This window comes from Natrix helvetica (genome assembly GCF_964273705.1).
Source record: "Natrix helvetica genome assembly, chromosome: 1".
NCBI lineage: Eukaryota > Metazoa > Chordata > Lepidosauria > Squamata > Natricidae > Natrix > Natrix helvetica.
In genome coordinates, this window is record NC_138548.1 from 82,576,618 (window position 1) to 82,594,878 (window position 18,261).

Below are 18,261 nucleotides of genomic sequence, written 5' to 3' on the forward strand. Positions count from 1 at the left end.
ACTGCTCTAGGAAATGGATAGGTGCTTATTTGAATTCATTATCCATGTGTAACACATTATCTCAAGCATCTGTATTTTTCCTCCTAATAGTTCTGCAATCTGCAATTCTTAAATCTGTTTCATTTGAAGCAAGTTCAGCTCAGGGACAATATGAATATTCACTGTGAATCCAAAAAATATGCACCTTGATTATAATATAAACAGATGCGAATAGGAGAAAGTAACCTTGGAATAGTTTGACCTTCGACAATAGCTTGATGAAAACTATTACTCTCAAAGCTGCTCTTTTTCCCAAAGAAGATAGCAATAGCAACAGCACTTAAACTTATATACTACTTCATAATGTTTTACAGCCCTCTATAAGCAGTTTACAAATGTCAGCATATTGCCCCTAACAATCTGGGTCATTTTACTGACAATGAAAGATGGAAGGCTGAGTCAACCTTGAGCCAGTGAGACTCAAACTGCTGGCAGCCAGCAGTCAGCAGAAATAGCCTGCAGTGGACTTCCGGTTCCGGCGGCTGACGGCGACGGGCAAGCTTTGCTCGCCCCGCGCTTTCCCGGTGGGCTCCCCACTCCTTGGGGGGCACAGGATGCCCCGTAAAGGCTCCTGCTGGAGGAGCGGCACCGCGGGGATCCCCTGGATCAGCGGCGGCCAGGGGGGACCCCCGCCTCGCTCTAGGCACCGGGGAGCATGATGGGGGACGCTCCGGCGTCTTCACTGCGAGGCTGACGGAAGAAAAAGACGAGCTGAAGGACGCGGCTGTGGTGCGGTGAGGTGACAACTCCCTCTCATCTCCTTCATCAACTTAGAAAAATTGCCAGCAGTTTAAACTTTATTTTCGGCTTGGCTGGAGAAGCGTGACTAGAGGGAGGGGGATTTCCCCCCCCCCTCGGACAGGCGGCTTGAAACAATTTTGCTCTCAGCCCCAAGGGAAGGCGGAGGGGGGAGAGCCAACTAAGGATGCTACACTCCTATTAATGGCGAATTTTTGAATTTAAAACCACAATGGAAGGATGATCTGGAAGGTTTTTGGGAACTTTGAAAACTTTGTTATGCCTCCAAACCCGAAGCTGGCAGGGCAAGATGGCACACTTCCATTGTCTTTATGAGCTCTGAAACCTGACTCCACCTTTAAAACTTCAGGCTTCCGGTCTTTGTCTCCGTGCTACTCAGACAAATCTCTTGTTGACTGCTACCTTTTGAACTCCCTGGAGTGAAAAACTTTATTCTACTGCCAGGCTGATTAGAAAAATCCTCTTCTGCCTGGACCTTCTGTCTCCTGGACTCTCACCTTTCTGACTGATCACTCTCTGTATTGACTGATCTTCTCATTCCACAAACAATGTTTCCTAAAAAACCACCTCCTGGAAAACCTGGCTTTGCTGCCTCTGCCCCGACATCTGCAACGTCCAGTCCTAGTACACAATCAACGATAACAGCTTTGATGCAACCTAAAACTACAGAGACTGAGTTCCAACAAATGTTTCAACAACTTCTACAGGGACAAGAGGAAATAAAAAAACAACTAAAAGAGATGAAAGAAGAAATCAAAGAGAACCAGGCTCAAATTAATAAAAACTCACAGAGACTGGATCTTTTGGAGGGTGGGACGGCTGAGATGAGGGAGGGGATGGAAGGGATGCAGAAGGGGAACAAAGAACTTGATACCCAGCAGATGAAAATAGAATTTGAGAGAATGTCCTTTTATCTTAGATTTCAAAATGTGGTGGAAGCAGATGACGAAGATATAAGGGACATTATGACAAGTATTTTGGCTGAATATATTCACAGAGAGAAACAACAGATGGGGTGGGAAATAGACCTGGTTTATAGAGTGAACTCAGCGTATGCTAGAACACATAATGTACCCAGGGAGGTACACATTAAATTTCTCAGAAAAAGTACAAGAGATGAGATTCTGAGTGCACAAAGGGGGCAAGAATTGAAATACCAGGACAGGCATATAACCATTCTGAAACAGATCCCCAAGAAAGTGAGGGAAAAAAGAAAAAGTTACTCGCAGTTAGCGAAGAAACTATACCAGAAGGAGGTGTGGTTCAGATGGCTGATGCCTGAAGGTATGCTAGTATTCTGGGAGGACACAAGAGTTAGAATTAATACACCCATAGAGGCACAGGCCTTTATGGACAAAAACAAAGCACTCTTAGAAAAACCAGATGACCCTACACCAGATACACAGGACACAGGAGGGGCCAGAGCTCTGCCAGCGGGGGGAGATGGGGCGACACCGAGAAAAACCAGATCACAAAAATGAATAAGAAAACTTGCTTGACATAAGTTGACCGAACTTATCAATTGAACTTATATGCTGACTATATGTAACTATTTAGTAATGAAATTTTTTGCAAATGTATATTTTGAGTATGGAGGGAGGGGACACCTACCACACAATGCAACCGTCAAAATTTGTACCTATCCACTACCTTTTTCCTTGTAAAATTTTTTAAAAACCAATAAAACGTTGTTTAATAAAATAAAAAAAAAGAAATAGCCTGCAGTACTGCATTCCAACCACTGTGCCATAAGACAGAGCTCATAAAAACAATGCAGGAGCCAAAGAGTTAATATCACTCTCCTTCATACCCCAGCAGAGTGATGCTTAGGCACCCAAACAGATTATTACTAATTCAAACAACATGTAGGTTAATGAAGTTTCTGGATGGCAGCCTTCAATGAGAACAGGTCTTTCCCTCTTTTGATTTTCTTAATTAGAGCTTCAGAACAACTAAACTCTTTGAATGATGTTAATCTTGTAATTTAGGGAACTATGTCTTCCTAACTAGAGAGCCAAGGTACACAACTTGTAATCATAGAATCCAGCATAGTTTTTGGAAAACGTTGAGTGCAGTTCTGCAGAGGTATGTATGTATGCATGCATGCATGCATGCATGCATGCATGTATGTATGTACTGTATGTACTGTATGTATGTATGTATGTATGTATGTATGTATGTATGTATGTAACCTGATTTCCATGCACAAATTTTCCCTTAATCAACTGAGCTTGTTATTTATAAGAAGCTGTAGACTTGAAAACAAATTATATGGATTGCTGGGGGGAGGGAGGGAGAGAGAGACTGTTCTAAACATCGGGAGGAAGGGAGTGTGTGACATGAATGATGGATAAAGATAAAACAAATATTTTATTTGTTTTAACAGAATAACAGAATTGGAAGGGATCCTGAAGGTGTTCTAGACTAACCTCTGTCAGGCAGGAAACACTATACAGTTTCAGACAAAACTTTGTCCAACCTTTATACAATACAATACAATAGTAGAGTTGGAAGGGACCTTGGAGGTCTTCTAGTCCAACCCCCTGCCTAGGCAGGAAACCCTATACCGTTTCAGACAAATAGCTATTATCTTAGAGATTGCTAGAATTGTGGATGTTGGAGCGCCAACAACTTGTGGAGGCATATCGTTTCACTAATTAATTGTTCTGCCAGGAAATTTCTCCTTAGTTCTAGGTTGGTTCTCTCCTTGATTAATTTCCATCCATTGCTTCTTCTTGACACACACACACACGGGTCTTTGTGGCAGCCCCTTAGGTATTGGAATACTATTATCCTGCCACAGCTTTTTATTAAATAAGACATAATCAATTACTGCAAAGGTTCTTCGTATGTTTTAACCTCCAATCACCTAAGCATCTCTGTTGCTTTTCTCTGCACTCTTTCTAGAGTCTCAACACCTTTTTTAAAATTGTGATGACCAAAACTGGATGCAATATTCCAAGGTGTGGTCTTACCAAGGCATTATAAAGTGGTACTAACACTCCACTAATCTTGATTCTACCCCATTAATGCAGCCTAGGATTGTGTTGGCTTTTTTGGCAGCTACAGCACTCTGCTGGCTCACATTTAAGTGATTGTCCACTAGAACTCGAAGTTCCCTCTGCTGCTAATACTATTGAGCCAGGTACCATATATTCTGTACATGTGCATTTGGTTTAGAACCTTACTTTTCTTACCATTGAATTTCATTTTGTTAGATAGTGCCCAATGTTCAAGTCTGTCAAGATCCTTTTTTATCTTGAGCCTGTCTTCTGGGTTGTTGGCTATTCCTGCCAGTTTGGCATCATCTGCAAATTCTCTTCTCTCATCTAAATTGTTTATTTAGTGAAAGACAGTCATGACTGACCTAAAAATGTGTTGTATGATCAAGCTGAAAGTATTTGCTCTTATATGCACCGAAGCTTATTCCAACAACAGAATTGTGTTCAAAACAATGCTATAGGGCACTGCATTAGGTTAACCTATGACTACCATTGTAGTCTTATGATTCTTGATGAATTCTTGAGAGTATATGCACCAAAGACAAATTTCTTGTGTGTCCAATCACCCTTGGCCAATAAAGAATTCTATTCTATTCCATTCCATTCCATTCTATTTTCATTAGCATAGCAGAGTTAAAGCAAGAAAACTGCACGAATATCCCAGGGAATAGGAAGTGGGAAGGTAGTTTATTAACACTCAATAAAGTCGGACATAACAAAAGATTTAAAAGAAATTACATTCCAGGAATGACCAAATCCCTCTATAATGAGAAGGTCACAGGACAGCTTTATGCAGTTACTCCGTTACTTCCTATGATGGGGAACCACCCTCCTTTCAGATGCATGCAACATTTTGTAACCCTGCAAAACTTGCTGAACCCACCGAAATTGCTGCCCAGAGAAAAAGGATAGGAAATAGTCAGCAGTTTCCAACAGCTCTTTCAAAACAAAGTTTCAAGGAACAGAAAGGCACTACAATCTTTGAGAGAAGATAGCTCTCGTCATTGTGTGACTAGTGAATCTAGTGATTCACTCTTCTTTGTCCTTTGCCACACTGTTAGATTCATAAACTTGACTATCATTAACTTTAGTAATATTAAGCTTTCTTAATTATTCACTTAAAGTTTGTATTTTATCTTGCAGCTAATAAGCATAGAGCAGAAGAAGACCGGTGTAGCTAGGTGTCGGCAAAGGTTCATCATTCAACAGAAGGCTTATCATTGACCCTGTAATCCAGCAGTTCCTCTTTTTTCTGTTGCTGCTTGTTTCACTAGCACTTTGGGTGGGGGGGATCCATGCTGTGGCAGGAGAAAAGGGAAGGAAAACTTGCCATTCCTTGTCTTTTTTCTATGACTGGCCTCTGTGATTAAGCAGGCACTGTATAGGGAACATAAACATGTAGATATTGCAGTTTTTCTCAGATTCTGATGTGAATAACTATGACAGACATGTCTCAAAGGTGCTTTTTCAAAAGGCAAAGAAACAAACCCAGTCTAGTTGTGTTTTGAAAAAAACACTTTTGAGACAACTATGACTTGGTTGATTGAGAATCTCCATAGACATTTATGATATACATAGACAGTCTTCTGAAAAGTCCATGCAGTTCTCGGTGTGTGTGTGTGTGTGTGTGTGTGTGTGTGTGTGTGTGTTTCATATGGCTGCCACAAAAAGTCAAAAGAGCAGCATCTGTGTCAGTGGTAATTTCTGAATTAAACCACTGGTTCACTAGGTTTAAAACAATGATAATATATTTATAGAATAAAATAATCACACATAACATTGTTTTATATCAATGTTTTCCTAGAGAAGTTTTATTTATTTATTTTTGTTTATTCAAATTTGTTATAGCTGCCCAACCACAATGGATTCTGGGCAACATATTAAAAAAAAAAAGCCAACTCCTCCATACAAAATAAACTACAAGACAAACAGACTAAAATGATCGAAAAACCGACCCTGATCAAAATAGCCCTGTCCCAATACATTAACGTATTAATATCGAGGATCAAAACTTCAGTACAACTGCTTTAGAAAAAAGCAGGTAGTGAAGGCATGTAAAACACATGAACCTTTTAGAAATTTTAGCTTACTTTAGCTCAGTTCTAGATGACATGTCCTGGAAGGAAAAAAATAGTGGGGCTGACAATGCAGGAGTTGGCCACATTATGAGTCAGCTTCCATTAAGATGCATTATTTTGGGTGTTTGCTTCCTGGATTTTTCATAATCATAAGCTTTTTGTCTTTTTCTGTTTCTATTCGTTGTGCTATTTTTGTTCTTTTGCTATTTTTTTTAACAAAAATATTTTTTTTAAAAAAAGATATATGGGATGTAAGGATTTTAATATTTATTATTTAAATGAGGTTTTTTTTCAAACTTGGTAAATTTAAGAGGTGTGGACTTCAACTCCCAGAATTCCTCAGCCAGCATAGTTGAAGTCCACACCTCTTAAAATTACCAAGTTCGAAAACCACTGATCTAAATTGACTTTGGCATTGCTTGATTCCAAAATGATCCTGACCAGCTAATGTAGGAAAAAAAGCAAGATTTGGAGCTTTTGAAGGAGAATCAGCATTCTGAAAATAGCAGGTCATATAAACAAGGCGCATGGTGTGAAGACTAGGGATTCCCTCTCAGCATTACGGCAGATTGAGGACTCACAAAAAGAACTGGGTTTGAGCCAAATGAGAAAATCTGGAAGATCTATAACCTGAGAAGATTACACATCTCTCACCATCTGAGGCTTCTCAGATGTTGCTGAAACACAGTCTTAAGAAATTCAGTCCAATAGAAAAGGAATGATTTTTTGTTCACCCAGAGGTGAAAATTCCCAATTTTAATCCATAGACCTGTGATGGTGAACTTCTGGCACGCATGCCACAGTTAACAAGCGGAGCCATATCTGAGGCCCCTAGCTCCAGTGCACATGTGCATGCTGGCCAGTTGATTTTCGGCCGTCAGGAGGGTGGGGGAGGCTGTTTTCGGCCTTCCCAGGCTTCAGGAAAGCCTCTGGAGCCTGTGGATGGCGGAAAACGAGCCCAACGGGCCGACTGGAAGTCTGGAGGCTTCAGTGATATCTGCATGCATGTGGGGTGGGTGGGGGCGGAGGGCATTGCATTATGGGTGGGGGCACACACGCCCATGCCCTTTTGACACCCAAGCAGAAAAACGTTCACCATCACTGCCATGGGCTATCCCTCCTGTTGTCCCAAAGATGCTTTCTCAAAAGGCATCTGGACTTTCTTTGTTTTTCCTTCTTTTGGAACTGAAGAAGCTTCTTGGATGAGTAGCAAAAACTCTTCAAGGAAAAACAAAGAAAGTCCTGTCATGGTTTGAAAGAGCACCTTTGGGATAAGCATGACCAGGATGACTGAGAACCACCTCCTGCTCATAGAGACAGTAGTAAAAACCTCTGCCTAGCACTTAACCTCTGACCTGTCATTTGCAATTATTCTTATTCTTCTCTTGGTAGTATTTTGGTTAAACTCGGATTATGTCAAGACATGATGCTCTTCTGATGAGTCAGTTTTTTCAGCTTTTATGAGTAAAACATTCATTGTAGCATTTCGTGATTTCTATCTTGGCAATTGTGATTGTCAAGCACTGTTTAAGTCCCTTCATCCTCTCTGACTACTACTCCTGAAATTTATCAGCTTAAGTTTCCCAGTATTTTAAGGCAGGGACTATATTTTAAAAAGAAAAGACTTCCCTAAAAAGTACCGTATTTTTTTTGTTCCATAAAACACACTTCCATAAAACACACTTTTTTGTCCTTCAAAAGTGGGTGTAAATGTCTGTGCGTCTTATGGAGTGCATATTGCCGAACCCCCGCCAACCAACTGCCCCCACAATTCGATCATCTGCGTGCCCCATTTTCGGCCTTCATGCACCTCATTTTCTGCCTCTGTGCGGGACGCCAGTCGCCGCCGCCTATCTCCACTTCCGCCATTGACCCAGCAAACAGTGGCAGGGGTGATAGGTGGCAGCGGCAACAGCCTGGAACAGCTGATTGGCGGTATTCTGGGAGGCCAATCCAACTGCCAATAGGTGACCGGCAGCCAGTGGCAGTGAGCGGTGGCAATATCCAGGGAACGCTGGTGAACTTGTCGCTCAGTTGACCAGTGGTTGGCGCAATGGAGCAGTGCCCTGATAAGCCACGGGCTGGGACTGGGAGGCAGAGGCAGATTTTTTTGTTTTCTTGTTTTCCTCCCCAAAACAAAACAAAAATGCAAAGGTGCATCTTATGGTCCAGAGCGTCTTATGGAGCAAAAATGCAATAATTCCCAAATAAGTTTAGCATACTTTAAAAAACAGGATATCCAGGAAATCAACACAATATCCCAGTTGCACCTGTTTGCCACACCCACTAAAGCTCCCATCTCTTTCCTAAAACCGTTACATTTGATTTTCAGGCACCAAATCAGTGTCCTTACCTGCATCACACAGAACAAGCAGATGATGAAAAGCTGTCAACATTGGAAATAGCTTAGACCTTTCCAGCATCTGCAGTTTATGGTATTTGCATACCATATTTCTTTTATTTCAACTAAAAAAATAAAGAATGAGTAAAATCCCAAATAGCACATAATAGTATCATTTTCCAAGTTTCATTGTGAGGCTTGCCAGTTCTCACAATGCATTTTTCCTGAAAAGAATGGAGAATCCTGTACGGCATCTGCTCAAAAAGATAAGCCTGAATTTGAGATTGAACGTCCCTGCCAAAGGAAGGAGAGGGGGAAAAAACTAATCTGCTTCTTTCAATATATTGTTGCAAAATCTATGAAGACCCCTCTCATTTTCAAAGTTAATCTTTAGACAAAGTGGCTTTCTTTTCAGATAAAATCCAGATTTCTTCAGAGAAGACCTTCAGTTATAGAGTCTGGGAATGACCCCTGCTGGCAAAAAATGAAATGTGCAATGGATAAACAGGAAGAAGAGGGGATGAGAAAAACTGAGGGCTGAATGGTGCCAAGTAATGAAGTCCTTGACTGAAGGCCACCGTTGTTTGCTGTGGTCCTCAGCATTTGTCCTTTTCCTGTTTTGTCTGTTCTCTGGCCTTTGTACATCTGCTGTTTCCTTCCCCAGGATGCATATGGGTTCCTAATCCTAAAAGAGAATACTAGAGAGGTGCTCCAGGATATAACCTCATTCAAATGCAGCTGTTGTCAAAAGCTTAGACATTGGAGGTAGCATTCTTCTTCATACCTTCATATTTCCTATCTGAAGTTGCCCTGATTTGGTTAATCGGGATTATTCAAGAGAGTTGTGAGCATGCTTTAAAAAAAAAACATACTATTGTCTCACACAGGTCACTGTTGTGGGAATAGAAGAGTTATGTATTTCGAGCCTGCTGACACCACTGGAGGAATTTATATCTTATTACTTTGAACCCACAAGTAGGCCAAGATAGCTCTACTTTTTCTGTGAAAATTGCTACTCATGAAACAGTTAGGAGTTCTGCCAAACGTTGTTTTGTTGCTGTTTACAGCTTTATTATTTTTCTGTATTGTGCTTGATTTATTTTGTGTACCAGCTGGAGCCTTTGGAGGGAGGGAGTTTATAAATCTTACAAATAAATAGGGAATGAATGCCTTCTAAGACATGCTGGATCAGTAACAAAGAGGTTTAATTTTCTTTCTTGTGTTTCCGTAGCCATGATCTATCATTCAAAGTGATGGATTCTATTCAATCACTTGTTAAATAAATAATACGGTATTGAGCTGAGCTTATACCCTGCTTTTCTTTTATTTCAAGTCCAACTTCCAGCAGTTCCAACTGCTGACATGTTTGAGTCTTAATTGCTTAAAGGGCCTGTGGCGAATTAAAATATATTTGTTTCCTTATTTTTTCCCTGCTGAGTCTCTATGAAGGACTTCAGAACATGCAAGTAGTACCAGCACTCCCATTTGTAACATTTGAAAGCAGCTGTGCCTTCTTTCCGGAGATCATGTAAGTGTTGTACACGTAAGTATAGGGTCTCCTGCTCAAGCAAGGGGTTGAACTAGAAGACTCCAAGGCCTCTTTTATTATTCAATGTTCTATGATCCCAGAAAAGGCTGCGATTGCATTTGGATATTAAAGTAAGTCTGTGTACTCCAAAGCAGATTCTGGAGCATAAATAACAAACAACCAGAGAATGAGGAATTAACTTTAAATAAACCAAAGCTTTAATCAAAGTATTTCTTAGCATTGCTTGTGGACCACCACTTATCTGATCATGTAACCATCTTACATGGACACTTACACATAAGCTATTTCCGCTGACCAAGCTCCCAATACCAGTACTTGGATTGGTGGTGTTGAGGCATCCTACTTTTGCAGATGAGGCACCAGTTGGATTTATGTCACTCCTTCAACCCAACATTAAGGAGCAATGCAGAACAGTCCTGCTTTGCAGAGTTATTGGCCAACAGCATTTTAACTAAGCCTGTTATCAGATCTCAGGCCATGTGTTCTGTTCATAGTTTAGTGTCTCATGTGAACAAAGAAAATTGAGTTGAGAAAACCAGGATGATAAATTAGGAATATAATATCATGTTAACGTGCTCTCTTAATTGTATGAGAAGGAAAAGCGACTATGCGGCAAGTAAATCCAATTTTGAACTTTTAAAGAAAAGACAATGTAATGCCAGCTATTTGGCTAAGTTACTGTCTTCCTGCTCCCACTGTAAAGATGGAAACAAATATTTTGTTAGATACTTGCTCTAACTACAGTGGTTTCCACCAAGGGGTTAAACAGAGGTTTAATCCTATTGGTCGAAGGGTCTGACAGCTCCCTGTAAAAGGGCTGCTGTCACGACTCAACCTTAGCTGGATTGTTTTCATTTGTTGTACTTAATAAAGAGCTGTTGTTACCGTTAAGCCTGTGTGTGCCTATCCATTACCCAATCTAACATATTTCTATTGCTTTCTCAATAGTTTCATGGAAACTTTCAATATGTTCACCTTGTTTATTGCTGAGTAAATGAATGTTAGTAATTTTTCCTTTGTCTTCCTGCTGAAGCTCATCTTTAAGGAATTTAAGCTTATATTAATTAGAGCCAAAGGAGAAATCATTCCAAAGACCATCAAAAACTAGGCAGTTAAAATAGATCCTATTCCTCAGCCAACATGAAGCAGAAAGAAAAGCTGAAATAAAGTTTATACATAAACATTTCCCTGCAAAGAATAACAATTGCCACCACCACTAGTTTTAGAAGTGGTTGAAATGGAAGAATTTACTAATGTCTAGGTCTGAGAAGCATATTATTTGTGCAATGTGGTGTTAATGTTGCACTAGAGATGGATACTGTTGGGAAGAGATGAGCTTTTGGCACATATTGTAACTCCTAAATCAGCACCAATTCTCATGTTGTCTAGTTGTTAGAGATTAGTGCATATCAAGAGCTGATTCTTACGGCTAACTGTGGAAGACATCAATTGGAGTTAATACAGCCGAAAACTACATGGTTTGTGTAGTTTTGGTGGCATTCTCATGTAATTAGGAGATTCTTATGACGGATGAGAAAATGAAATGACTCCCAGGTTTTTTTTTTGGGGGGGGGAAATGAAATGACACCCAGTTGTTTGCTACAGCTAAATTGAAGAGATTTTATTCTATCTGAAAATGCAGATTCCAGTTCAAAAATTAAACAGAGAAACATTAATTTGGAAGAAAATTACAATGATCGTATGTCTTTTATTATAAAGGACGGTATTTCAGAACGTTGTCCTTTAGATTTAATTATTTTTGTTGTTTTTAGAATAGAATAACAGAGTTGGAAGGGACCTTAGAGGTCTTCTAGTCCAACCTGTTGGGTGTATATAATTATATTCTTTATCGTTTGTATAGTGTTTTAACTGCATTTTGATTAAACAACACACACTGAAAATCAGCTGGCCGGGAGGCACACGGACCTGTGAGGTGGAGTCAGCAGGGATGACAGCTAACATGCCAGCAGAGAGGCATCCGCTTGCCACCATAGGTTCGCCATCAGTCCTATGCTATTTGTTTTTGCTTCTATAAACAATGTTGAGCAATGTTCACCTCACCAACTGAAATCCAAAGCAATTTTTACTTTCCATGTACCCTTCACCCAGACAGCTTCACTCTTACAAAGTTGCATGTTGAATCCAGGCCTTGAGAGTAACCTTAACCAAGTCCCGTCCTTTATGTAGGGTTATGCAGCATCCCCAAACAATGGTCATTAAAATTCTCCTTGAATACCTCAGTTGTCTCAATTTTGGTGATATGCACCTTTACGTATTATTAAATATGCATAATTTAAATGTGAATTCTACATTTTTACTTCTATATTTCACTCATTATTCCATATTTTTACTCATTTTTTTTAATTTAAAAGGAAACTGTTTAGATAATTCATCGTGGCACTTAAACAGAAACTCTGTAAAATTAAAAAAAGGATTAGTCTAAATTCTGGGGCAATTTATTTCTCGATTTGGGAGAAGTAACTTCTTGTAAAGAATTAAACAAGGAATTATGAACACAGAAAAAATATAAGCTGAGCATGGTCTAAATTTAAGAATTCTGAATATTCTCCGGGCAATACATAAAGCTGTCCAAAACATTATATTCCTGGGACTAAGAATAGCTGCAGTTCACTTCATCATTTTTTAAAATTAATATAGCATCAGCACCCTCTAGTGGACTTCAATTTTAGAAGCTTGGCAAAAAATAATAAAGAAAATGTTAGCTAAATGTCTATGGAGATTCTCAGTCATCCAGGTCATGGTTGTTCCAAAGATGCTTTTGCAAGAGGCAAACTAGACTTTCTGGTTTTTCTTTGAAGGCATTTCGCTTCTCATCCAAGAAGCTTCTTCAGCTCTGAAGCAAAACGTCTTCAAAGAAAAACTAGAAATTCCAGTTGCCTCTTGCAAAAGCACCTTTGGGATAAAATGTTAGCTAGTTATCAAAACCTTTTTTCTTTTCTTTTAATTGTGATTCTACCCTATGAGATATATTATATCACATTTTCTTTGAGAAGTGTATTTCTGAACTCATCTAGACCAGAGGTGGGTTCCTACCAGTTCGGTAGAACCGGTAGTGGAAACTGGGTGACTGGGTCTCCAAACTGATAGGCTTGCCACGTCCCTGAACCAGTTCCCCAGTTGCCGTGACATCTTTTTTTTACCTTTCTTATATGCATGAGCAGATCTATTTATAGGCAACTGTGCGTGCGCGAGCGAGCGAAAGGAGCACGCACGTGCAAAATCACACACCGAACTGGCAATAATGCCGGCCAAACCCCATCCCTGATCTAGACCAGGGATCAGCAACCCGCGGCTCTAGAGCCACATGTGGCTCTTTCATCCCTCTGCTGCGGCTCCCTGTTGCCAGTCGGCACCACAATTTTGAGAGGAGCTTCCGGTTAGTGGGGGAGGGGGAAGCAGGGTGCTCCAGGAAGAGACTCTATGGCAAGGGGCAGGTTTTCTGGTAAGCTCCACAATTGATAGGGTTTTCAGTTAGGACAGGTAGAGGGAAAAGGACATTGTGCTAGGAAGAGACTCTGGTGGGGAAACCGGACTTCTGGTTGGCTCCAGAATTGAACAGGGGGCTTCAGGTTAGGACCATTGTGGCTCTTTGAGTGTTTAAGGTTGCCGACCCCTGATCTAGACCATCAGAAGTCTCTTTTCTTTCTTCTTATTTAGCATAAGTAGGTTAGGACTACATAGAGTAGGGAGGTCCTACACATAAAAGAATATTGGGGGAAAGTCATTGTTTGAAACAGGCTGCTAAAACTTATTGTGGCCAGTCCAGTTCTTATTGCTCAACAAACGCTCATCAATATAAGTATCCCTGCTGAGCGCAGCACATCCCTATTTGCATCATTGGCCTCCTAAACAAAGGTAGGTTGACGCTACAAGAATGAAAGTAGAAATGCTTTGTCATTTTTTTAAGCAAATGTTTTATTATTGAAATACCCGCCCGTTATTTGTTAAATCTGTACATGCATTTGTTTCATTTGGAAGTGGTTTTTTTTTTTAAAAAAAATAATAATAATCCAAAATGACTCCAGCGTTCTTCTGTTTGGAGCTGAATCCAAGACAACAAGAACCATCGCATAAACGCCCTACGAATGAAGTTTATCAAATGAAGCATGAAGTGATGCATACACAGCCTAGCGTTACAATCCATTCAAAAATGAAATGGCAACTGATGGATGGCGGCAGTAGAACCAACCTGGACCATTATTTCAAATAAAATGACTGTTTGCTAGAATGTAAAATGTGAAATTATTCAAATGGTGGACTCTGAATCTGTCTGACTGCACGAAAACTAGCAAAATCACCCCTTGTTATAGTTAAGAAATTATAATATTTGTAAGGTAGGAAAGCATGGGAATGCAGGTACTCTTAACTAGATTTGGTCTCTAAATTATCTCAGACCCATTTCATTCTCCCTCAATAGACAAAGATCAAGTTTCCTGTTTGCAAAAACTACCTTCTGTGCTGTGAGATGATGGAACGAAGCATTCATGCTTTGATCTATACATTAATAATTGTTAATGTAAGGAACATGTAGTTCTGGTCATGTTAGCTTTTCCTGGTTGCCTTCTTTGGCACACCTCAAATAGAAGCTCTCCACGCAAAACCAAGAACCATGGTGTCAGGAGAGAATCTAATGATACTGTGACCACAATCTGGTCTTTCTTTTTCACAGTTTTATGTACTAGCAGCCTTTCCTTAATCTGGAAAGGAGAGATTTCTCTTACAAAACTGGGCTGTTTCCTTGCATTCACTTTAGAATGTAGATGCTCGCATGGCTTTTGAATAGAGAAGCATCTCTCAGTAAAAATATCAACAGTACGTTCTTCACAGTGACTTCTGCAATGTGGGTTCTGGTGGCAACTACAGTGACTCCAAGGTCACATGATTTCCAACTAGAGAAGCAAGAAGAGCTATGTACTTTCCTTGGTACATATAAACTAAAGGCCAGAAAAAGTGTTCCCTGCCACTACTGGCATGAAGAATAGTCAATTTTGTATAAGTTCACCATAACAAAGAGAAGACAAAATTACAGAAGATTCATAATAATGTGAGTGGAAATATATATATAGTCTCCATCACCACCTCAAATAAAGTTGGCAAACCAGGAGTAGATGTCAGAGAGCCAGGACAGGCTCATCCTTGGAGGTGCGGTCACTAAAATGACTCCAATGTAATGGACTCCCAAAGGGAGGAGTATGGCAGAAATGAGAAAAAAAAGATATTAGATTTTCCATATCATACATTCCTGTTCAAAAGGTAAATGGTGGTATTTTAAGCTTGGTGCCTTACAGTCCGATTCTTGATCTGGCTGGTGTCAATTCAATAGATCAGAGGAACTGAAGCTAAAAAAGATAGAGGCATCCGATTATTTAGAGGAGAGCCGTTCCTCTCTCTACAGTGCGTTTTTCTAAAAGCATGTGATTAAAAAAAATATCAAACCACGACAGCTAAAGCCCCCTCCCTCCCAAACGTCCTCGATGAACAGTATAAGGATTATGTACATATAGAAAACAGCTGCAACAACTGGAATATGGGGATACTCTTAAGCTTAGTCACAAATGACAAATGTGGATAAAAGGAAGGGAGGAAGAGGTGCTGGCAATAAAGGTGCAGGGTATCTCACAAGGAGAAGAGGATTTAAATGGCCTGGTTCATAAAAGAACAGTCAAGATATTAAAAGGAGGCTGCCCAAGTCCCTCAAATAATTCGTCAATACCGCACAACCTAATTGAACTGTAGCAACTTGGCAGAGTTGTATCCAGAGGGATGAGAGTCTGGATTTAAGAAAGGGGGGTTTCGTGTGTTCTGGGGCAGCTCTCAAGACCAGCAGTCTCTCAGTACTTCGGCACTTTGGTGTAGTCTTCAGTGTGAATGTTCTTGCAGAGACAGATAGAGAGCACCATTCCCAGCAACTGCAAGAGAAAAAAAGGAAGGAAGAATGAAAAGGCTGGTCCTTTCCCAAAAAGAAATTAGGAATCCCTGGACAGGATTTAGCTTTTCGGCGATTGTTCAAATTTAGACCAAACACATTCCTATAATGACACGTAAGACTAACCAAAGTGTGTTTTCAGGTTTTAGCAATAGCACTTAGACTAGTGCTTTTACAGCCCTCTCTAAGCAGTTTACAGAGTCGGCATACTGCTCCCAACAATCTGGGTCCTCATTTTACAACCTTTACCAACAGGATGGAAGACTAAGGTCAAGCCTGAACCAGTGAGAATCGAACTGCCAAACTGCTGGCAATCAGCAGAAGTAGCCTGCAGTACTGCATTCTAACCACTGCACCACCACATGTTTTATCTCAACACCCTTTACAGTGGTGAAATTCAAAAAAAATAAATTACTACCAGTTTTGTGGGCAGAGCTTGGTGGGCATGGCAGTGGAAGGATATTGCAAAATCTCCAGCCAGCCAGAGGTGGTATTTGTCAGTTCTCTGAACTACTCAAAATTTCTGCTACCAGTTCTCCAGAACCTGCCAGAACCTGCTGAATTTCACCCCTGACCCTTTACCTTCTCCGTCTTCTTGGTCCTCCTCCTCCACCTGTCAAAACAGCAATTATAAGCTCCTCCAGAGAGGGAGCTATATTTTGCTAGCATTACTGTGAAAAGCACTTTCATTCATGGATGCGTTTTGCTATAGTTAGTTCTTGCTTACTGTCGATCATTGGGACAGGGAACTCCATTGGTAAGCGATGCACTCATAATGTGGGGCACTACATGACTGCACCAATTTATGATGATAGTCCCAGTAGTCTCCATTGCTGTTGTTAAGCGAATCCTATGAGGTTGCAGCATTCCACAGTCACATAATTGCCATCTGCAATCTCCTGCCAGATTCCCCATTGACTTTGCTTGTTGGAAGCTGGCACAAAATGTGATCACAGGACCACAGGATAGTGCAACATTTTAATTGCGTGCAGGTTGCTGAGCACACAAATAGTGACCACATGATCATCGGATGCTGCAATGAACACAACGATAAGGACTCCTCCTAAGTACCCTTTGTTTAGCATAATTGTAACTTTGAACAGACACTCAATGAGGGGACCGCTCCATTTAGTATCACATGTTTAATAAAATGTTCCAAATAAAAATGTAAGAAGCAGTTAATGAACCATATTCAGCCTGCTGTGACCAATATAGTCGATTTGTCATCATACTGAAATATGTCAGGACAAAAAAGCAACGTCAGCAGATAGGAATTCATACATAATGAAAATGGAAATCAGAAACTTGCTGAGCTGAAGTAAATCTCAATCATGGGAGAGAGAACGAATTGAGAGATTATTACAAAAAAGATGTAGAATTGTAGAGGGAGCAAATAACCAGATCTCCTCAGATATTTGGGTCTTTTGGTATGGATCTATTTATATCTGGTTCATGGTATCTCCTCCAGATGCATTCTCTCTCATTTCCACTTTTGCGTCTTTGTTTTCAATCACAAAAAAATATTGCTAATGTGAATAAATTGAAGCTGGCGGGAAAACGTTTAATCAAAGCTATCCTCTTTAAAAGACTTCAATCATCAGGTAGATGTAGATTATTAAAAAAAAGTACTTTTAGCCAAGATATAATAAAAAATAGGAATAGAAAGACCATAGAATTCATACTTTTTGGGAAATGGATTATGGAGAATATATTTAAGTACATTTTTCACTTGCATATCACTTCTGGATTTTGTGCCTATGATGAAAAAAAATGAAACTTTGACTTTTGTTTTATCGATCAGAAAGATTTGTCATTATAGAAATATACTAATGTGTAAAAGGAAAAACTTGAGGCTGGAGTGTTTTTATCTTGTTCTGTACTAAGAAAGAGTCAGAAGTCAACACTTTTTTTTTCTTTTTTTTCCTTTGTACCTCTCACCTTCTTTTCCCCTTTCTTTTTTCCTTCCCCTAATTTCCTATTTCTATTTTTTCTTTGTATTTTATACAATATATTAAATAAATAAATTTAATAAATAAATAATTAGGAAAAATGATTAACTTCCACTAAGTACTAAGTATTCCAAAGAGTATAGGCCAAAGAGCCGATGTACTGTGCCTACAGAGAATACTGTGCTTTGTTTGTAATTATAAACAGCCACTAACAAAAAAGGGAAGCGGTGGCTCAGTGGCTAAGACACTGAGCTTGTTGATCAGAAAGGTCGGCAGTTCGGCGGTTCGAATCCCTAACGCCGCATAACAGACTGAGCTCCCGTTACTGGTCCCAGTTTCTGCCAACCTAGCAGTTCGAAAGCATTAAAAATGCAAGTAGAAAAATAGGGACCACCTTTAGTGGGAAGGTAACAGCATTCCATGCAGCTTCAGTGTTTAGTCATGCCGGCCACATGACCACGGAGACATCTTCGGACAGTGCTGGCTGTTCAGCTTTGAAACAGAGATGAGCACCTCCCCCGAGAGTCAGGACTAGCACATACGTGCGAAGGGAACCTTTACCTTTAACAAAAAAGCTTTTTCCAGAAGGCAGGAAAA

At 40.1% G+C, this 18,261-nt stretch overlaps 1 protein-coding gene across 1 annotated transcript in view; it reads right to left on the reverse strand.

Annotated features, from left to right (window-relative positions):
• Positions 1 to 13,679: 13,679 nt before the first annotated feature.
• The window catches only part of CD82 (CD82 molecule), an 82,396-nt gene continuing 77,814 nt past the window's right edge, over positions 13,680 to 18,261 (reverse strand). The window contains exon 9 of the mRNA XM_081939821.1: positions 13,680 to 15,698. Within this exon, the coding sequence (XP_081795947.1) occupies positions 15,621 to 15,698 (78 nt within the window). The 3' untranslated portion in view covers positions 13,680 to 15,620. The remainder of the gene's footprint in view (positions 15,699 to 18,261) is intronic.